Genomic DNA, 21652 nt, shown 5'->3' with positions numbered 1-21652 from the left:
TGGACTGTGGCCAAACCGTGTCCTCTCCATAACTTATTGTTGTGTTCCAAAGCAGAGCTGGTCAATGCTGATCCTGTTTGCACGGCCCTGCAGGAGAGGAGCTGTTCCTGCGTTCTTCCAGGGTTAGGATCAGAGATAGAAGAGGTGCCTGCAGCTCCCCACTGAGGGCACATCACTGCTGCCTGAGCTCAGGCTGCTGTCTTGCTCGGAGCAGAGGCCGTCGGGTGCGGCCACGTGAGCAGATGAAGAATGAGGCTTTGTTGCTGTGGCACTGAACAAGTTCTGTCAGCTTGGGGAAATGTGCTTCTGTAAGTGCAGCATTTATCCTCCTGGTTTGAAAGGCTGCTCTTCTGAGAAACAGGCAGTGCTCCCAGTCTTGCACATGTCAGCCCTGGTTAAGGAGCTGGCAAATGCTGTTAGGAGGTTTCTTCTATTATTTTTATATATATATTTCATGCTTTTTAAATATATATATATAAAAGTGTGCTGCTCCAGATGGCTTTGAACCTCTTTTCTTTCCTATATCTTCCAGGTCAGCACAAACAATTCCTTTTGGCACTTTTTAGTTTTGCATTACAGCTCTGCTTGAGTACGTGCAGCACACTCACAAAACTGTTCACCTCTCTTCTACCATCTTGACTCAAGGTAAAAAAGATTCCCTTCCATCTGCTGCATTTTTGAGCAGTGGTTTTTTTGGTGATGGTGTTTGGACATCAGCAGAGCTCTGAGTTGCTTTTCCTGCCTTTGGGGAGTCTCATGGAGTAACTTCCCATTTATCTTACATAACACTGCCCTTTCTCTGTGAACCAAAGCTGGCTGCAAGGTAGGCTACCTGCTTTGTTTCTCTGCTCAAGTGATTAGGATAATAGAGTCTGAGTCTAAAGAAAACGCCTCCAGCTACTTTGAAAGATTAAAAATATGTTAGGTCAAAAAAACAGGAGAGCAGGAAAGGGAAAGTGACTGTGAGCTCTGTGTGCTGCACTGGCCTTGTCAGGCTCCAGTGTTCAAAGGAACAAAAGAGTCCAGGTGGTGTCCAGTTGGAAAGACTGAATTAGATGCTTTGCCTCACTGGTGGATGCCTTCTTCTCTGCAATAGTAGCAGAAAGGGCATAAATAAGTTTTATAGCTTGTTAGGGTAAAATCTGAAAAACAGCTGAAGGAGAGCTCATGTTGGTCTGTTAGTGGTGGCATGGACTATAGAAAGCAGTGGTGGAGAAAACAAGTTCTGACAGTTAGCACAGAATTGTAGAGTCCCAAACTGGTTTGGGTTGGAAGGGACCTTAAATCCCATCCCATTCATCCCATTCCAGCCCCTGCCATGGGTAGGGACACCTTCCACTAGACCAGGTTGCTTCAAACCCACTCCAAGCCAGCCTTAGACACTTCCAGGGGTGGGGCAACCACAGCTCTGGGTAATCTGTGCCAGGGCCACAGCACCCTCACAGGGAAGTCTTTCTTCCATATATCTAAGCTAAATTTCCCCTCTTTCAGTTTGTACCCATTCTCTCTTGTCCTGTCACTACAGTCCCTGATAAAGGGTCCCTCTCTGGCTTCCTTCCCTCTGTGGCCCTCCAGATACTGGAAGGGGCTGTGAAGTCTCCATCCAACCTCCTCCAGGGTGACCAGACCAAATTTTCTGAGCCTGTCAAAAAGAACAGAAACATGAGCTCCTCTCTTTTCTGTAGACTTCAGGAGCTGGATTTTGTTTCCAAAGATGCTCCCAGTGTTCCTTTTTTTTCCCAAGACCTCTTAAAAATCAGATGGTGGAACTAGAAGACGTCTCAGACTGTATGAGCATGAGTCTGTTTGCTGAAACCATTTTAGTACCATTGTAGTCCACTTCACAGCATTATATCCTGATCAGGCTTTTTGCTGAAGTTGAGCTGTTAAAAACTTAAACCTCCTTCATATTCCTCCAGCATGTTCTCTTGTGTTCTGTGTGTGGCAGAATGACTCTCCCAGTAGCCAATACCACCATGCTTTCTGCTTGCTTACTTTGGCAAAACCCTTCTTCCCTCAGGCTGGCATTGCAGAGGCTGCTGAGAGGCATCATGTGCTGTCCTGTCCTAGCAGCCCTGGGCCATTATCCCACTTTTCTCCTCCTTCCCTGGAAGCATCTGCTGCAAACCAGGAAGATGAGGGCACTTGGGCTGAGAACATAGAACAGAGTATTTCAGATGGAAGTGGGTTGTGGCAGGCACCTTGATCTTGTGCATTTCAGGAAGGTTCTTTGGCAAACTCATCTCAGTGCTGTCTATACCTTTCCCTGCCTCTTCCACTCTCCTGGGGCTCCTGTCCAGCAAGGACATTGTGTTCCCTCAGCTCCAGGATTTGACGGGATGATCCCAACAAGGTTTTTCTTTTTTTAAGAGACAAGTTGAGTAGCCCAGGTGTGTCACATCGATCTCTACTGACTAACTTCTCTCCTAAAAGTTGCTCTGACTGCAGAGTTATTCCACCTCCTCCTCCTCCTCCCTTAAGAAGATCATTCTGGAAGGAGATGGAAAGCAGCAGGGTGGCGTATGGTTGAATGAGAAAACTGACATGAGGCGATGTGTGCGAGAGCTCATCTATAATTCATCATGATCACTCCAGGCTTTTAGGGAGCGGAGGAGAGCGAGGCCAGGGAGCCCTGGGAAGGGTAGGGAGGCCCTGCACGTGGCTGCAGCCAGCCAGGGCTGTCACTTCCGATGAGCACGGGCGGGTGGTGCCGGGCCACCAGGGAGAGCCGCGCTCCCACTACCTGCTGATGGGGAGGGGCTGCCTTTGCACATTACCAAAAGCAGCCGTGGTGCTGACATCTTATTATTTCCAGCTTTGTTGCTCACTTTCAGGTCGTTGCTAATGTACCAGGCCCAAATTCCTTTGTGTGTTACTGCCTCGGGGGCCTCTGGCAGCTCCTGCTTCTGGGGGAAGGATGGCCAGGAGAGCCAGTGCTCAGTGCTGGCTGGTTTAAAATGGCAAGGCTAACCACTGGCAGCCATCAGGGAGAGGAGAGCTTGGATCTCAGCCTGCTGGTGCTGGCTTCCGTCTGCTGGCAAAGTCAGGGATATGGCAAAGGAGGTGCTCTGGGATTTTATCTCTTCCCAGGGAAGGGAGGGTCTGCTCTGGCACTGTGCCTCAGGTCTGTCCTTTGGCTCTGTGCGTGTGTTCTGACCGTGTCAGTGTTGTCAGCTCTGCTCAGGCTCTCTGGACACATCCCTGCCATGCAGATCAGGAAGATTGGCATGTCCCCAGAAGAGAGGGCTTGCCTGGACACAGCAGGGCTCCCTGGCATTGCATAGCTGTAACTGCTCCCTTCCCAAATGAGGTGACCGCAGCCTTCGCCGCTCCAGCAAGGGCCAGCAGAGCAAGGGAAGCAGTTGGCTTTCTGCTGAGCACCAGGGAGCTCCCATCTGGGCACTGTGTCCAGTTTAGGCCTCCCCCTCTGTTCAGTCACCCCTCCATCCCCAGGGATGCTGGTTGGAGCTCCCAGGCTGGTCAGGGCTGGGGACAGAGGGCCTGGGAGGGCCCTCAGTTGTGGGGAGCTGGGACTGCTGAATGTGTTGAGCAGGTGGCTGAGGGTGTATCTGATCACAAAGTACAGCAGTGTGAAGGGCAGTAAGGAGGATGATGTGGTCAAATGCTTTTGGCAGCTATGGCAGATAACATAATAGGGGAATGTGGGAAGTTTGGCTTGGATATTAGGAGGAAAACAGCTGGTGGGGAGATGTCTCCATCCATGGAGGGTTCAAGCATTGCCCAGACAAGACCAGGCTGCCCAGGTCTCTTGGTAGCAGCAGTCCTGTTGTGAGAGGGAGGTTGGATCAGAGACCTCCTGCAGCCCCTTGTACCCACCTGTGGCTCTGAGCCCTGGTTCCTTTGGTGCCTCCTGGCGTGCTGTAAGAGCAGTTTTTGTTTCCCCCAGCTTGCTTTCTGCTGCTTTGGCTTTCAGTGGCCTCTGTGTTACTCAACAGCCCAGGAAAAACAGCCATGACTCTGAAAGCCCATCAGTGCTTCTGTGGCTGGGATTCACGTGTCGAACAGCTCCAGCCTCGTGGGTTGGACATTGTGCAGAGTACAAGCACAGCAGGGGAAAAGGATGGTTAAGGCAGGAGCTTGTCCTGCCATTAAGTTAATTTTTTGACTATATACCTGCACTTCTGGGCTTGCATCCAAGGCCTGAAGTACTTGTGCGATTTCTTCCTGCCTCCATCAGTTTGGTTGTGTTCTCTATTCCCTCCTGAGCTGGTTATTAATTATGGAGACTGCAGAGATGAAGTCCAGACTCTGCTAATGGTTGACTTCCCAGTGTTTTAGAGACAGCATTTCAGGGACCTGCTAATGGTATTTCCCAGCTTTGCTTTTTTAAGCCCCGCTGTCATCTCGGTTTGTATCCTGAGTGAGGCAGGTAGCAGCGTTCAGGTGTCGGCTGGAGCTGGCTCTCGGGGCAGATCACATCTGCAGCACCCAGCTCATGCCCCTGGGTTGGAATGTCCTCCTTTTTGTGCTGGCAGGGAGAACAGAGCCTTGCCTGGCAGCTCTTAGACACTGCAGTGACCCTTGCAGAGTGACACCTCTCGGTTTTCCCTTCAGGAATCGGGGAACAAATCCGTGCTGAGTGCTGTGCCAGGCCCCAGCTATCCTCACAAAGCCACTCATCTCATTGCTCTCAGCCACTGGCTTCCCTCACAGCCTGTGTCTCAGCCTTAAAAGCTGCCTGGCCAAGCGCTGGTGCTCTCACATCTCTCCTCTCCCAGCCTTGTTATTCCTTCTCCCCCTCTCCCAGGAGTGGCGCTGGGCTTGCTCCTCCTCCTCCCTGCCCCATCCGGGCTGCGGGTGCTGCCGGCCTCGGCGCCAGCTCTGTCTGCCCTTTGCTCTCCCTGGCCTGGCTGGTGCATCTCCATTCCTGTGGCAGGACCCCTGTCCCTTCTGCTGCTGCCTGACCATCCACCCAAATCCTCTGAGATGTGGCTCTCCCTCTCCTACCTTGTTCCCATTTCTCTGCTGTTCACTTGTGTCCATCTGACGTGGGGAATCAGCACTGTGTTTTCTCTCTAGGCCCTGCCAAGCTGTTCCCTGCCTTTGCAGCTACTTCCAGCCTGCTGCTGGTCAGCCAGCCCCTGTGCAGGGATGCACAGGAAGGAGCTGCCTGCATCCCCCCTCCCTGAGCTTAGCCGTATGCTAGGGGGATGGGAACAAACAGACTTGGGAAAACGGAAACAATGAGAGTGCAAAATCTCGCTTTGGTTTTTCCAGCTCTGCCTGTTCATATCCCCCAGGACTTTCCCCTGGTATCGGATGGCAGCTCTGGCATGGGAGTCCCTGATCCCATTTTGCAATTCTCCAGTGTCAGCCAGCAGCTTGGGCCTTCCTGTAAGTGCCCCAGTGGTCACAGGGAAGGAATGTTCCTCCGGCCGGCCGCAGGGGGAAAGGTCACCGCGGGCAAAGGGGACGCCATGCGAGCAGCAGCCTGCTCCCGTCCCTCGCTGATTAGGGCAACGCTCATCAGCACAGAGACAAAAACAGGCTGGCTTTTGGGGGAAATTAGAAAAAAAATAAATGGTTCAAGAGGTTAAATATTTTGGGCAAGGCCCCACTTCCTTTTGCAGGGCAGATCTGGGAGCAGATGCAATGCCCAGGCAAAGTCCAGGATGTGTGCATGTTTCACAGCTCTCTTAGCTGCAGGATGTTTGCTGCTGAATCCGCTCCCAAAAACATCTGTGTGTCTCTCAAAGCGGTGCCTGGGACAGAGGTTTTGGCCAGTTGCTGCTGCTCAGAGCAGCTCTTGGGCTGAGCAGCAGTGATGTGGCTCCCTTCCCTTCCCTTCCTCCACCGTGCCTGCCAACAAACTCTCTGCTGGATGCAGCTCAGAAGGAAAGCTGTGAAAGCTGTGACTCTCGGTGGCCACAGCGGGATTAACATCCAACATTAAGGGTTTAACTCATCCCTGCCAGCCAGGGGTTTCAAATAACTGCCATGCCTCTTCCTTCCACCCTGGAGCTTGTAGCTTTTTTAATCCTGTCCTTTACACCCCGTTTGCCAGGCTGCCTTTGCTAAGCTGGAGCTTGCTCCTGGCACTTGGTTTTTGAAGCCTGGTGTGTTGGCTGAAGCTCCTGGGGATGCTGGTCACATTTGTCAGGGTGCGAGCAGAGCAAAGAAAGGAGGAGGAATTTCTCGGTTGGGCTTACAAACTGGAGTTTTTCAAAATTCCCAGCGTGTTAAAAAAAATACAGAGCTAATCTGGCCCTTGGTCTCTAGGTTACGTTTGCCTCAGCCAAGGCTGAGCTCATGGAAAATTGCATCCCAGCTCCTGTACTCCGTGCCAAGATTAGTAGGTTTAAAACTAACTGATAACATCTTTGTAAACTTGGAGTCATTTCTTTAAAGCCTGCTAGTCCTTCCAGCCTGGATTTTGGAGCTTTCCTAGAGATCCAAGAGAGCCAAACAGGACGATGGCATCTACCCTGAAAAATCACCCAGGAGCCTGACAGTGCTTTCAGCTGCTCCCGAGGGAGGAAAGAGGCTGATGTTTGCCAAGGCCCTGAGGGGTGTGCTGGGATCCTTCTCCCTGTTCCCAGCCGGATACACAGCACACAGCGACGCTCTGCGCGTAACTTATAATAATCACCGGTTTTATTTTTAAAAAATTACAATAGAAAAGTACCTTTAAACATATTTCCAAAAGCAGAGTAGACAATGTGGAAGCTTCTCTCCTCTCCACAAGACAAAGTACAGGAAATAGTTTGCTAAAAGAGTTAGTCCGTCGCTTGGGAATGCTGGTATCATTCCTTTTGGAGCCGCTCTGAGGTTTGTCTTGGATTTGATTTCTTCTCACATCACTTTTATCAGGCCTATTTTTTACAGAAGACCCCAACGGGACAGTTTCTGATGGTGAAAAACCCCATTTTTTCCTCCCCCTGTCCCACCCCGATGGCCAGAATCTCAGCCATCTTATTGTGGCCCACCCACAGGACAAGAGGAAGGAGAAAGGAAAAGGTGATGATGTTTAACGAGGCCACAAACAGCTGGGAAAAACCGGCTTCAGTGAGGCCTGGGCAGCAGCTGAGCTCAGTGTTCCCTGCAGCTGGAATGGAGATGGGGGGAACGCAATGGAAGGAGAAGTTCTGCACCTTCCTTTGCAAGAAACAGAAACTGATAGAGCTTTTGGGTCAGTTTGCTCTCTTCTTTTTCCAAATTCCTCCTGGAGCAAGGAGAAGGAGAACTAGTATGTCAAGCAGTCTCTCTGCTGATACTCTATCTCTGTAAAGGATGTTGGCAGCCTCCCTTCTCATCTTTGCACATGGAAACATGGGAATGCCACACAGGGAGCAGCTGGGCCAGCGTAACATCGGCACTCAAACACTGGCCAGGCCAGGCCAGTGCTTCAGGATAATGGGGAGCCCCTCAGGACTCATGTCCAACCTGGAGGGAGCTGGCAAACCAAGGATTTGTTGGTATGTTTTTTTATACAGCAGTTTATGTTGCCTGTAACAGCTTGGAGCAGTCATGGCAGCAGCAGGAGGAGGAGGAGGCGGCAAATTGTCACCTTGCTACGTGTGTGGGCTGCCTGCCCATCCCTGATCCGAGCTGTTGTACCCCACGGAAGCTTTGCACAGCAGCTATGAACACAGCCCCAAGGTAAAAAATACATGGGAAGGAAGTTCCTGGTCGTCCTGCCTGCTGGTCATTTGGTGCAACTGGGAAGAGAACAGTAATACTGTAGTGTCTGCAGACACCTTGCCAACACAGCCAGAGCACAGTTCCTGTGCCAGGGGAGCACACTTCCTGCAAACCTGCATCATGTGTGTCGACATCCTCACGCTTGTGAACACCGTGCCTTCCACATGCAGCTGCCAGGGCCAGGGGATAATAGGACTCTTCTTTACGCATGTCGAAAGTCAAGCACAAAGCCTGTGGTCCGACCCAGTGTAAGATTGTCCTCTTGAGGAACTTTGGTACAAAAATACTTGTTCTTGTTTTGGTTTTTTTCCTTTTACTTTCTTTTTTTCTTTTTTCTTTCTTTTTTCTTTTTTTTTTCTTTTTTAGTAGTCTGCTTTCCTATGGTTCCATTTGAAAAGGCTTTTCAAACACTACAACAATGCCTGTCAAACCATGCTTTCAGGAGTAACACACTCTTCCTTACAAATATACAGTGTAAAAGAGGAAAATATTATTACTAGGTATGTTTTTCTTTTTTCTTCTAGGAGAGCAGATGTGTGATAGAGGCTGTGGGAAAGTCTTGGAGGAATCCAAACTTGTGTGAGGTTTTTTTTCAAGCCTGAAACAACAAAGAGAGGTGTTAAAAAAAAAAAGAGCAGCTGTGATGGAGGAAAAAGGGCTGTGGTTAATCTCTCTTCCTTCGTGGAAGGAAGGAAGCAAGGTAGGGGGGAGAGGGGGGCTTGTTTTGGAAATTTTGTGTCAGGACCCTGCTCTAAGGACAGTTGTTTCGCAGGGAAAGGGCAAGGTGGGACCTGCCTGCAGGGAGAGACCGTAGCATCCCTGGCACAAAGAACCCCACTGATCCCACTTTGTTCCTCCTGCTGGCTGCAGTCCCTGGGGCTGGAAGTGGGAAGCCGAGAGTTAAGTGTGAGTTTTACAGTTAAGAGGAATTCAGTCTCTGTTGATCCAAGGCAGGAAGCAAGGAGGGAGATGAGATTAGCAGGGTAATGAGAGGCATTCCTTGGCTGTGGAAACTCTCACCCCAGATAACAGCCATCCAGGGGAATGGCAGAGCCATGGCTCTGCAGGGCAGTAGCTGGAGCAGCCCCAGGGCCCTGCCAACCTCAGGGCCTGTTGCTCAGGGACATCATTGTGTTGACTTCCTCACTCCTCTGCCCCCTTCCCGAAGCAGCTGAGCCCACAGGGTGGCATCCTTACCAGCACACTGAGGTCCTGTGGAGAGCACACCAACCCAGTAGCCACCTTGGAAGACTCCATTAATACCCACAAGACTGACTGTAGGCCACCATCACACACCTGAGACCTGTGGGAGGACACGGCAGAGAGTGAGGGACGCTGGCACTGGAGACTGAGGTCAGTGTGCTGAGGGCAGGGGTGATTTCACAGGGACCACAGCTGGCACTTCCCAAGGGAACTGCTTGCAGCTTATTGGGCCAAAGATAGCACTTGGTGGTCTCAGATGTCTTTTCCAACCTAACAGATTGTGGGATTAGCCCTGCCATAATGGGCTCCAGGCAGCAAATCCAGACAGATGCAAGCAGGAGAGCCAGGCCCTCAGCCAAGCCCTCTGTGCCCTTCCCAGCTGGAGGAAGGGAAACAGGAGGTCCCTGACCCTCCATCCTCACCACCCACTGTGGCTCTTGGGCTGGTGGACCTGTTTCAAGGGGTTTGCTCATCTCCCCTTCCCAAAAGCATCTCTGCTCACATTTTATCTGGAAACATTGGCACGTTGCATATTTTGGAAGAACCATTGGTTCCCAAAGCCTCACTACTCCCTATTTTTATCTGCTGGACCTAAAATAGCCGGTGAATTCTTTATAGATCCAAGTCTGGGGCCGGCTGCAGCTGGGGCTGGGTCTCATGCCCTCCCAGCTGAGTGACCTCCAGGGCTGCAGATGCCAGGCAGATGGGCAGAGCAGTCACATGTGAGCATGGGCAGCTGATGCCAGAGCTTTGGATCCACTGGCATTTCTCTGGAGGTGGGTGTGGAAGCAGGAGGCTTCCCAGCAGGGATTGTTCCTGGCTAGGGTGGTCCAGGCAGGCTGGGATTGCAGGGCAAGCTCTGCAAGTCCACCAAGGCTCTTGTCCCTCTTCTATGTGAGTCCCCTTTGTTTATTTATCCACAAAGGCCGAAGTTATTTGCAGAGCGTGTCTTGCAAGGCTTTTTCCATCCTAAGAGGTCCCAGATGGAATGGGATCATCCCTCCCTCCTGCCGGGCAGCTGGGTCCTTGGTAAGGCTGTGCTTCTTGTTTTGGCACCCTCACCACCCTGGGCTGCCTGGATAGCTTTCCTTAAGGTTTAATGAGGTGATGGTGTCAGGGCTGCCTTTTCCATCGCAACACCCCCCTCTGGCATGGTGCCATTCCCTCCTGCCCCAGGACATGTGGGAAAGTGAATGGTGGTGCAGACATCCCTTTCTGGGGACAAGGAGGGCAACTGGACTTGGGGTGTCTGCTGGAAAGTGGCCACCCACCCTGAGCTGCTGGAGAGCCTGGGAGTCCCAGTGGGGAAGCTCAGGGCAGAGGTGGAGGTGGTGCCCAGGTGGCCCAGGAGGATGGGACAGCGGCACTCACCCGGCATTCAGCAGAACTGACGGGACTTCCAGCCCTGAGAACCAGCCTCGGAGGGAGGGAGCCAGCGCATCTGCCAAGGCAAGGGGGACAGAAGGTGAGAGAGGGGGGCTGGCTGCCCACCCTGGCAACATCAGGCTGTGGCTGGGCTCCCTTTTGCTGGCTTTTCCCAGGAACAGGGTGGAGGGATATTGGAACAGCGGTACAGCCATCCCAGCTCCAATTCCAACAGTAACACTGAGGCACAGCCCCTGGCATGGCTGCTTCCAGCAGGATGGAGCTGGGACAGCAGCACCATGGTCCCACTGAGCAGGAGTGAGCTCATCCTTCTCAGCTCCTACAAAGCCCGCTTGAAACAGGGCGGAAAACATCAGATGCCAAAATTTGGCATGCAGGCGCTCAGTGCTCTGCCAGATCACCCCAAGCCAGCCCCACTGTCCATCCTGTAGTTCCTGGTCCTGCTGCTGTCTGCAGGATCCAGCAAAGCAGCTCCAGTTTGGATGGTGGCAGCAGTCTCCAGCCACCACCCAGCAAAGCCACAACCCCAGCAGCTGCACAGGAGGATGGGAAGGTGCCACCAGCACCCTCCCCAGCAGGCTGATAATTCACATCAGGTAATATTGCTTCTGTCTAACATCAGGTCTCAGCCTGGGTTTTCCCAAGGGACCCTCAGAGCTTCTGTATGCCTGTTTCCTTGGCTGTGCGCTTCCCTGAGCAGGGCAGGTGCTGCCTGTTAGCAGTTATTTGACAAGGCAAGTACGTAGCTGCAATAATATTTACCAACACTCTTCCTATGAACAGCAGGGCCCAGAAAGCTGGAGTTTCACCCAAAGGCTGCACATGGTTTGCACACTGAGCACTTTTCATCACCCTTCTGCTCAAACCAGCCTCTGGCTGCTCCAGCTCTCAGTGATGGTGGCTCTGGATAACCTGGCTCAATCCTGGTGGGCCAAGGCCAAAAGCCTTTTGGATGCAGTTTATCTGGCAAATCTATTTCCATGTGCTTGTTACCTCCTGTTCATCGCTGAGCTGGAGCTGGCAGCAAGGAGCAAAAGCCAGGGTGCTGCCCAGCATGGATGCTGAGGAGGTAGCTGCCCTTTCCCCCTTGTGGCAGGGGTCCTTTGCCAGCATCCCCATGATGCTGCAAGGCTGGCACTGCAAGAAATCCTCTTCCTCTGCCATTTCCACCTCTCCTCCTCTTTCCCCCACTCCTCTCCCAGGTGGATGGTTAATTTTTAACAGCCCATGCTGCCATCGGGGGCCAGCAGCAGCCGGCAGAAAGCGCTTGTGACGAGGCAGTTCCTCGTCAATAAAAGATGGACCCTCCATTTGTGCTTCACTTCCCTCTCCTCCCTGTGAGAGCTGCTTGCCTTCACACCCCCTGAGCAGCACATCCATGAACAGCATCCCAGCCATGCTGCAGGGGCAGCCAGGGGTTCTGGAGCCCCCCTCTCACACTGGGTCACATCACTCTCACCGGATGGTTCGGTGCCAGGAGCAATGGGCATGGTCCAGACCCTGGGAGCATCCCCAGCCCTCCTCCTCCCTCACCACCTGCCCCACCACAGGTACCAGCAAAAGTAGGAAGGCACAGAGAAGAGTCTGGGGAAAGACAGGAACCCCTGCCAGCGTTCTGCTCCATTTGGGAGCCGTCCCTAACTCTTGCAGAGCGGGGAGTGAGTGCCTGTGAGCTGGGCAGAGTTAGTGGTGCAGTGAGCACCGAGGGGAAGGGGGCCAGGGCAGGAGGGAGGGTGAGCAGTGGAGGTGGATGGTTGGAATTACCTGGGCGTGCAGCGAAGCGGGGTAGGTGAAAGCAGGAGGAGGTAGAGCAGGTGCTAATTCCGCTGGGTACAGAGGGTACGGCCCCCACACTTCAGGGCTACTGGGGTAAAGTGCAGGCACTGTGAGCTCATCTGCAAGAGAAGAAGAGGGAGAGTTAATGGTGACCAGAGGGCTGTGACCCTCACTGCATCCTTCCTTCTCCCCTTGATGCAGGAGCAGAACTGCCCCTGGAAAACTGTGAGATGCCACCACTGAGAGCTGGCTCACAAAACTAAAACAGCATTCTCCCACTGGGTGACATGAGGTGAGCAATGCTATGGGGCTGGGGATGTCACTCAGAGAGCTGGGGCTGGGCTCCTTATCTCCACAAGGTATAGTAAAACCAGGGATTCAGCAGAGGAGAGTGTGTAGCTCATGCCTGTGTGCAACAGCAGGGTGAGGAGCCAGAGTCTGCACAAGAGAAGCTCTTCCAGAAGCGACAACGGGCATGGAGCACTCACAGTAGGGCATTGCCAAGGTCTCTCCTGGGACCTCACCCTGTTGGCTGTCACCTGTGCCAGGTCCTCTCCTTTGGGAGCCCCCAGCACGTGCCACCGCACAGCAAGCAGGTACCAACACTTCCAACGGCACCTGGTATTCCCCTTGGCCACCCCCTCATGATGCCCTCCATTCTTCCAGTTCCAATATCCCTGGTGCCTGCCAGCCCGAGCCCTGCTGGCAGTGCAGGAGGTACTCACAGGGCTCCCGGGCGATGAACTGAGGTACAGCAGTGGGGAGAGGGGTGCTGGGATTTGGGGTGCCCACCAGCTTGTTCTTGGCCATCTTGGTGTTGGCCTTGGCAAATTCCAGCCGCAGCGTCTGGGGGATCTCAGGGTCGAAGCGGATGCCCTGCAGAAGGGAGGGAAGGAGGGAAGGAGGCGCAGCGGGTGGGCGAGCACCGCCGCGTGCCAGCCCCGCAGCAAAAATAACTCCCCGTTATTTATGGGTTTTTTTCAACTTGCAGCCCTGAAATGAGCTAATTTGCCGGGCCCCGAGGCGGCTCACATTCCTCCGGCATCTTTAGCATCGGCACCATATTTGGCAGTCGGCATCCCGCAAGGCCGAGCTCTTATCCAGAGGGATTAGTGGAGCCAAAAAAAAAAAAAGTTTTACGTTGAAAATGAAGAGAAGGAAAAAAACAACCCCGAACCAAAACACAGGGAGAGCTGGGAAGGAATTGGAGAACCAGCTCCACACAGTTCTGCCTGTGATTATTTTCAGGTAACTTCACAAGTTGCTAAAAGAAAGTGAAATTTGGTTTTTTTCTTTTGCAGACTTAGCTGGGATGTTTCCTGCTGAATAAACAGGGAATACTCTTTCTCGTTTGCATCTAAGGCTCAAGTCCTGAATGTTCAAGCCCTCCTGGATGGCCCTGAGAAAGGTGAGAGTGACACAGCCCCCCAGGAGGGAGGATGCAGCTGAGAAACAAGATTGTCTGGAGAGATTGGGATGCCATGGGGCTGGCTGGCATGGGAGGTGCACATCCTAGCGATGGAGGAATTCAGAGAGTCTCTGGGGACAGGGAAGCAAGGGGAAAATGGAGCAATGGAGTGGCTGAGCCAGGCACACTCACGTTCAGCGCGTTCTTGGCTGCCTCCGCCTCGGAGCGGCTGTCGAAGCTGACGAAGCCCACGGGCTGTGGAGGAAGGACAGGAGCCATCAGTCAGGTTCCTGGGTAGCACAGAGGAGAGCCCCTCACCCCAGGGAATGGTGGGATGGTTACACCATGTGGAGCAGTTCCTACCTGCTTGGAGGTGAGTTTGATGAGCGACCCTTCGTACCCCTGCAAGGAAAGGATTAAAAAGGTTTTTGGTGGAGATCCCCACAATTAAATACTAGTAACTGAATAAACTGACTGAATTAGACTTCAGTGGGTTCCCAGATGGTGGGATGATGGGTTCCCAAGTGGTTTGGGGCCATGGGGCTGGGGCAGAGGCCAACCCCATGCTTTCAGCCCCCCTTTCCCTCCCCAGTGTGATACCTTAAAGGGCCTGAAGAGCAGGTAAAGTTCCCGGGGCTTGATATCCAGAGGCAACCCGCTGACAAAGAGTGTCCTCACCTGGAAAAGAAGAAAGGAGGTTCCTGGGGACCCTCTCTTGTCCCTAACTTGGGGATACACCACGCTCCCTCTAGCCGGAGGGACAATGCTAGCCCAAGGGGAGCAGACAAAAGCCTTAAGCCAATGTGCTGGCGTTGCATCACGCTTGAGTGATGCTGAATTTTTGGGAGGGGTGGCCCTATCCTTCATATGGCCATGGAGGAAGCTGCTAAGGCACCATGGAAAGGTAGCAGGGACCTGTCCTCACCCCAGCAGTTCTCTCCAGGTTAAAAAGGTCACAGAATCCCAGCACCTTCCTACCCCGGTCTGGCCAACAGGATTTCTCCCATCGTCCCCAGCAGATCCTGGACAATGCCTATTGTCTCAGTTTAATTGCAGCAGCTCATTAAGGACTGGGAGAAGCAAACACCAGCTCTTCCTCCTGGAGGAAAAGCCCTGGTTTAGAGGGGGCTGGATTTAAACAACTTGTGCCTGGTTTGTAAAAGTCACCTTTTAAGGGGTTTTAACCCTTTTTAGGTGGATCTAATGTTTATCGTGGTGCAGCGTACTCAAAGCTGGGATGTTTGGCAGAAATTCTGCTCCCACCACCCTGATGGGGGAGGTGGGGCTCCTCCAGGATGGGCAAACCCTGTGCTGGGATGGTTTTGCTTTACAACCAGCTTGTAACCAGGAGAGCAGTGTGGGGAACTGAATCTGTTGTTCCTCTCCTCATCCCCAAAATCTCATCCTAACACTTTGGGCTGTTGAAGGGGAAAACCTCCATGTATTTTATTTCATTTTTCTGGCCAGGCACCCTGCCTGCCCCATTCCCTGGGAAAGAGACATGGGAAACAGCCAGAAACAGCCAGCCCAGGCCTATTCTTTTGCTGACATTTCTTCTTTCTCCTGCAGATAAGCTATCTCCCCCATCTCCCAGTCTGGGAGCAGCAAACATTCCTGCTTTGTGGAACAAAACCTCTGGCTGACCTATATCTATTAAATAACAAAAGGTACTCAGCTGTTTGCACACAGCCCTTGTGTCAACAGCCCCGTGATACCCATCCTGGGTGCCAGCATTATCATCACCATCATCATCATCTTCCCTGCGGGTACCAGCATCCAGGCTGGATGAGATCAGCAGAGAAGGGGTGTCCTCACCCCTTCCTGAGCCAGGGCTACTAGCCTGTCCCCTCTATTGGGACCATCCCCCAGAGCTCCTCAGGGGACCCCTGCCAGCTTTCTGCTTGTCTGCTGGGACCAGGGAGTGATGGAGCATCCCACAGTGTTCAGTGCTGCCCCGTCCCCCAGTGGAGACATTGCCCCAGTTTCTCCTGGCAGGGGCTAGGGAGGGATTTACCTGGAGGATCTCCCCTTGTGTCCATGAAATTCAACCTAAAGAAAACAACCTTTTCCTTTCCTAGGGTGAAAAATACTGGCTTTCACACAGGTCCTCCTGAGCACGGCTGCTGTTCAGGGAATCCCAGGGAATCGGCTCTCCAGATACATGCATCCTCCCAGGTGGGTTTACATCCTGAGCATCCCTGCAGGGTGTCCTCTGTCTCCGCCATCCCTGGAGCCATCCCTGGCTTCCTGCCTCTCCTCTCCCTGGGGAGCTTCAGGAAACACCAGGGACCAGTGGGAGGGAGTGGGGAACCCGCTGCCAGTTTGCATCCCTGAAATCCAAACCGTGCATGCCCAAGCCTGCCAGACCATTTGTCCCCAAAGCCACATGGGAGAGAGACAGACATGAAGGATCCCAAGGAGCCCTCCGAAATTCAGCCCCACAGAGGAAGGGCTTCTCTTCTGTAATGACTTTGTTTTCTTTGCAAGTTCAAATGCGGGTCGGCCAAGTTTGAATCTGTAAAATTATACAGTGGCGAGAGGGAGAAGGGCTCTAAAGGATCCCCCAGCTGGATTCCAGCCCCAAAAGGGGTTTTGAGGCCCAGGGCAGGGGATGGGTACAAGCTCCTGGGTGCTCCCCATCTGCGCCCCACAAATGCACCCAGCCCCAGGGATGTTGGAGTAGGTCCTACATGAGCAGCATCATTTGCTGGGTAACGAGCAGGCGGGATGGCAGAGCAAGGGAACATCCTTGGGGATAATCCCAGCAGGCTGCACAGATGCCCTTTTGCCAAGGGAAAGATTCTAGACAGAAATATTACTCCTGCCCTTAAATGGAAGGGGAGCTTTGGCCCACAGGGAGGTAGTCCAGGTTTTTTTGTGCTGAAATCCCAGGGATTCAGTCCCCATCCTCTAACAGAGACACTCCTAGGGCAAAATCCTTCGCTGAAAAAAAAAAAAAGCCTTATCAGAGAAATGGCCAGGCAGCAGGCACATATCTGTTCTTCCACAGGGAAGAATTACTCCTTCAGAGAGGTGGATCAGGCACGGCATCTGCTCCCAAGGATGTCATGGGACAGGGCCAGACTGACAGCTCTCCAGCAAGGATTAAAGGGCGCTGGAGCATGGGATTCCCCCAGCCTAAACCCCACCGTATTTTTGGACAGCCTGAGCTGTTTCAGTTCTGCTGTATGAACATCTTTCAGTTTCTGTTTGGTGGAGCATTTCTCCATCTCTCCTTCTTCCTGGAGTGAAACCAAAGATTTTTTAAAAGTCAGCATGCCAATGTTTGCTCCAGGAGGAGCTCAAAGGTGACCACCTTGACTTCCTTCCATGGGGATGGCAGCCATGGGACTGCTCCAAGTCCCTTTCCACAGTACTCCTCTGCTCCTGCTGCTGCACCCCACAGCTCCCAAATTTCTCAGGGCTGCTGGATCCTACCTATGTTGCCTCACTCCTGATATGCCCCCTCCTGGCTTTTTTTTTTCCTGCAGGAAGTCTGCCCTTCGTCTGTGCTACTCTCCTCTTCCTTGGAAATCATCTCCATCCCACGCCTGGCCTGTCCCCTCTCACCTTTTCATCCCACATCCCAGTCTGCTGTCCCTGAAATCCTGCATCTCATCTTGGGTCAGTTTAAGGGATGCTGGAAAGCATCTGTGGAGGTTAGGGCTGAGGACATGCAAGGAGAGGCAAAGATCTGGGCCAGGAGGTGACTGGGGTCTCCAGAGCATGGATCAAGGATGACCCCAACATGGAGAGGTCCATGATGGAGCACCAGCAGCCCTCCTCCTCCTCTTCCTCACATGAAGCCACAAGCTAGGTTTGTCTCCTGTAGGTAAGGAGGCACCAGGGGGGCATTTGCTTGGCTTGGACACCCATCACACAGCAGTGCCCAGAGGGATCCCAGAGGGATCCCAGCACCGTCCTGGTCCCCTGTCCTGCCCTGCCCAGACCAGCCCCGATAAACGTTAACAGGCCGTGGGGAGGCGGGAGGCGTCCGGGTGATTCATCCACGAGGCATTTAATCGCCTCCTTCAGCCCAGCTCCCATCCCTCGTCCTTCCGTCCGTGCGTGCGCCCCTTCCAGCGGGGCTCGCTTTAATGCCCCACCAGCCGATGATCCGCCTGACTGCCCGCCGGGGAGGCACCGGATCCGGCGGCAGCGGGAGGGCGATGCCACGGGGCTGCCACCAAGCCGTGCAGCCGCGCCGGCAGGGCTTCCCTCCCATTCCCGGCAAAGCGGGGTGCCGCCTCCCCCGCGGCTGCGGGGTGCACTCCCGCCCCGCCGGGATTAGTCCTGGCATAAATAGTCTCTTGGCTAATGGAGCGTCTTCCTCGGCTGGGTTTAGATTGCCGGGCTGTGTGTACGCATGCCTCGAGCCCGCAAAACTCCCCGACATAAACAAGGCTGAGGCCGAGGGATGCCGGCTCCTCCGCCCGGGGGATGCGGGAGGAGCGGCACACGTCTCCGGCCTCCACCCGGAGCCGCTTTGCTGGAAAATCGCGGTTCTCTCACATCCGGTGAAGGACGGGAGCAGAGAAACAGCCCTTGGGGAAAAGCGAGTCCAGAGCTGCCGGGGCTGGAACGAGGAAGCGGCAGAGGAAAAGGCAGTGAGCAGCCAAGGGAGCAGATGGGGGATTGCAACAGAGCGGAGGAGCGGCGGGATCAGGCGCGGGTCACACTCGTCCCTGTCCCGCCTGAAGCTGGCTTCCAAACCCTCCGGACCCCGCGCTTTAAGGAGGAAAGGAAGCAGGAGCACGGGGGGATGCAACACAGGGGCCACGGGGGCAGGTTTTATCCACTCGCTGGGCACATTCTCGCTGGGAAGCATCCCTGGGGTCCCCTCCCCTGGCACGGCTCCCCCGGGATGAGGGATCTGGCATGGGATGGGGACGAGGGCCTCGAGCCGGGCTCTCCGCAGCCACTCCGCTACCAAATAAGGCCTCCGCCGAGCCTTTCACATGCCGTTCTCGCCCGGCCAGAGTGACGTGACCGCCTTCCCAAATTGTTCTGGCTCCTCCGTGGGGAAGCCCCTGGCCCACGGCTCCCCTGCACAGGGAGAGGGGGGAGCACGAGAGTGACGGGGAAGCCACCCGGCGTGCCAGGGGGGAGCGGGCATGAAGTGGGGGCTTTTCCCACCTGGCAGCACCCTGAGTGACCTCTCCCTCTCCTCTTCTGAGGGAACAGGAGGCTGGAAGGCAAGCACTGGGAGGGGGGAGGTGAGGCACAGTAGCTGGACAATCCTTTCCCTGCGCTTGAGCAAATAGGACAGCACCGGCTCCTCCAGCCTGGGCTGGAACAAGTCCTGCAGGGAAAATACCTGCTTGGCACTGGAGCAGCGAGGCTGGCAGGCAGGAGGGGGCATCGCCCACCTCGTGTGTCCCCGGCACCTCCCAGCCGTCCCCTCCGGGTGCTCCCCATGTCCGGTATCACCGGGTCAGGGGGTCCCCAAGGATCAGCAGTGCACCAGCCAGCCCCGGGCCCTCTGGATCCGGCGGGAGCGGAGCGAGGGCTGCCCTGGTTTTGCCCGGTGCACGGTTCCACGCTTTTGAAAAGGCAACAGGCCTCCATGGGTGTCACCCTCTGCCATGCCCAACAGAGCCGCAGCATCATCTTCCACACACCCCGCAAGGCCTTCAGGGGAAAGAACTCCCCGTTTTTGAGGAATCTTTGGGAAGTTTGAAGCCAGAGCCACCTCTGGAATTAAGCAAATGAAGGCAGGCGGCAGCGGGCGGTGGAGCTGAGGTGATCGGTCCCAGCGCTGGCCACCAAGCAGGGAGCTCAGCAGGGAGCTGTTGGAGCAGCCCAGCCGGGTGGAGGCTAAGGAGGAGGAGGAGGCGATCTCAGATCGGAATCTTCCCGCTCTCACCCTCACAAAGTCCAAATTCCCATCTCAAGGTCACGGGCAAAACCAGGAACTTTGCGGCTGGAATGAAGAAAACCAGCTCTCACCGTGGTGGGGTGTGGGGTTGGTCTCCCGTGGGGATTGGAGCGTTTCGAACATTTTTGGGGTGAGACCCGTGGGAAAGAGATGCGCGGCCGCTGGATGCACGGTACCCACGGGCACCGGCAGCACCAGGCACCGGCAGCGGGACCGGGGGGAGCCTGGTTTATCCCCCACGCCCCGCGGGGCGATCCGTGTCTCGCGTGGGGCTCCCCGCGCCCGCAGGTTCCCTCCGGCGAGGCGGAGGGGCGCTTGCGGCGAGCCCCAGGGGGATGCGGGCGGAGAATAGAAGCGTCCCGGGGAGCGGGGGATGCGGTCCCGCCACTCGTCCCTGTCCCCCCTGCGGCAGCCCCAGGTACCGGGAGCCGGCGGGAGCCCCGCGGCGCGGACCCCCTATCCCACGGGGGTGCGTGGGCACCCGAGGAGCGCAGCTCCCGGGAACCGCGAGTGGGGAAGGGGAAGCCGGACCCCCTCCGCCCCAAATCCCCGTGCGTGTGTCCCCCCGGTACCTCCTCCTCGGGCAGGCCGGTGTCGGCGGGGCCGCCCTCCCTGTCGGCGGGGACGCTGCTCATGGTGCGACCGGCCAGGCTCCTCGTCCCGCCGGCAGCAGCCGCGTCCGGGCGGGCGGCGCTGGGGGCTGGTCCCGGCGGCGGCGGGGGGGCCGGGGCGGGGCGGCGCGGCCGCGGAGGGACGGGGCGGGGGCGCGGCGGAGCGGCGGGGACGGGCCGGGCCGGGCCGGGCAGCGGGGGGATGGAGGAGTACAGGGATACGGGAGGAGGGCCATGGGAACGCGGGACGCAGGGCCGGGGACATGGGACACAGTGTCGGGAACACAAAGCTGGGGCCACAAGACACGGAGCTGGGAATACAGGACAATGCTGGAGAGATAGACGGCAGTCTGGGACATGGGGATACAAGGCTGGGGACACGGGGAGCAAGAATGGGGAGAGGGACACAGCCTCAGGGACATGGGACACGGGCTGGGGTATAGGACAGGGCTGGGCAGAGGGGACACAGTCCTGGGGACACTGGACACAGGGTTAAGGATACAGAACACCAGGCTGGGGATATGGGGCACAGTCCCAGGGACATGAATGCATCACGGCTGTGGGGCAGAGGAGGGGACAGTGCTAGGGACACCCAATGTAGGGCTGGGGGCGGTAGAAGGACTAGCAGGGGCTCATCACCCCAACCAGCCCCATCTGGGGGTTCAACCCCTCCCTGCCCAGCCCGGGGACTGCATTTAGGCTTCATGCCTAGGCTGGGCTTTTGCTGAGCCTGGCATTCATTCTAGAGCTCGGTTTTGGGTCGTTCCAGCCCTGCTCAGCCCCAGGGCTCCCGCAGGGCTGCGTTCCCCCTGCAGCAGCATCGTGATGGAGACCCTGGGGTGGGGACCAGCAGCTGTGTCCAGCCCAGGCGCCGCCTGGTCACAGTGCCCGGGGCCGCAGGTGCAGGTGACACCGAGGACATCCTGCCCGGGACACAGGGCTCCTTCCCAACGAGCGCTTAAGGTCGCCGCGTGCCTTTCTGCGCCTCAGCAGCCGAAACAGCCCTGAGGCACCTGTCCGCCTGTCCTGCCGGCTGCCCAGGGGACACAGCCCGGCCACCCACAGGTTTGCAGCCTGCCCGCAGCAGCGATTCACAGGGCAGAAGCTCTTGAGCCGGGAGAAAGGTGGAAATGAGCTGCACCAGATGGATTTGGGGGAGTGGGAAGTGTCTGGCTACAAGGGCAGCTGACCCCAGAGGGAATCTAGAGCACAGGGATTGATGTAGTCACCCAGATCTGCTGGAGCCTCTGGCTTTTGGAGTAGGTTTTCAGCAAGGGGAGAAATAGAATAAGAATTTAGAGATGTGTTTAACTCCCTTTGTTTTCCCCCTCCACAGGCATCTGCACAAAAAGCTCTGGCTGGACAGCGGGTGGGACAATCCTCACAACCCTTATTAGGACTCAGCTTTGGAGAAGAGCTGCAGCTCCCCAGCAGCGCTGGAACCCAGGTTGGAATCACAAACCGGAAAAAGGGGAGGTTTGGATTTTTTTGTACCCATGAAAGTGGACTTGGGGAGAAAATCCAATTTGCTCCAGGAGATATTGCACTGCTTCCTTGCCTTGAAACCCCGATCCCAAAACCCCATATCCACCAAAATTTGGGCTCCTCTGTAGTAGTTGCTCATCCTCTCCCCTCTTTCTCTCGTTCCTACAGGAATTTCTGCTGCATCAATGTCCATCTGAGCTGGGACACAACGCTGGACTGTGTCACACAGGGATAGAAAGGGAA

The 21652-nt window shown here is 55.2% G+C and overlaps 1 protein-coding gene across 1 annotated transcript; it reads right to left on the bottom strand.

The window, feature by feature from the left end:
• Positions 1-8882: 8882 nt before the first annotated feature.
• Positions 8883-19965, bottom strand: RBPMS (RNA binding protein, mRNA processing factor). The gene is made up of 8 exons (XM_054295649.1): positions 19886-19965; positions 14036-14113; positions 13799-13837; positions 13628-13690; positions 12753-12903; positions 12016-12146; positions 10237-10306; positions 8883-8965 (listed from the first exon to the last, which is right to left on the bottom strand). The coding sequence occupies exons 1-7, from the start codon at positions 19946-19948 to the stop codon at positions 10244-10246; spliced, it is 588 nt and encodes a 195-aa protein (XP_054151624.1). The 5' UTR covers positions 19949-19965; the 3' UTR covers positions 8883-8965; positions 10237-10243.
• Between the last annotated feature and the right edge of the window lie 1687 nt (positions 19966-21652).

The sequence above is a fragment of the Melozone crissalis genome, unplaced genomic scaffold, assembly GCF_028551555.1.
Source record: "Melozone crissalis strain CALT ecotype California unplaced genomic scaffold, PUWL_Pcris_2 ptg000006l_1, whole genome shotgun sequence".
In the NCBI taxonomy this organism is placed as follows: Eukaryota; Metazoa; Chordata; class Aves; order Passeriformes; family Passerellidae; genus Melozone; species Melozone crissalis.
This window is presented reverse-complemented; position numbering and strand designations above follow the sequence as displayed.

Bases quoted from the DNA above. Each gene is read 5' to 3' on its own strand.
- RBPMS (XM_054295649.1), bottom strand. From the start codon at position 19,948: ATGAGCAGCGTCCCCGCCGACAGGGAGGGCGGCCCCGCCGACACCGGC. The intron at 13,691-13,798 runs GTAGGAACTGCT...CTTCCTCCACAG, and splicing joins TCAAACTCACCTCCAAGCAG to CCCGTGGGCTTCGTCAGCTT. The intron at 12,904-13,627 runs GTGAGTGTGCCT...TCCCTTCTGCAG, and splicing joins CAGCCAAGAACGCGCTGAAC to GGCATCCGCTTCGACCCTGA.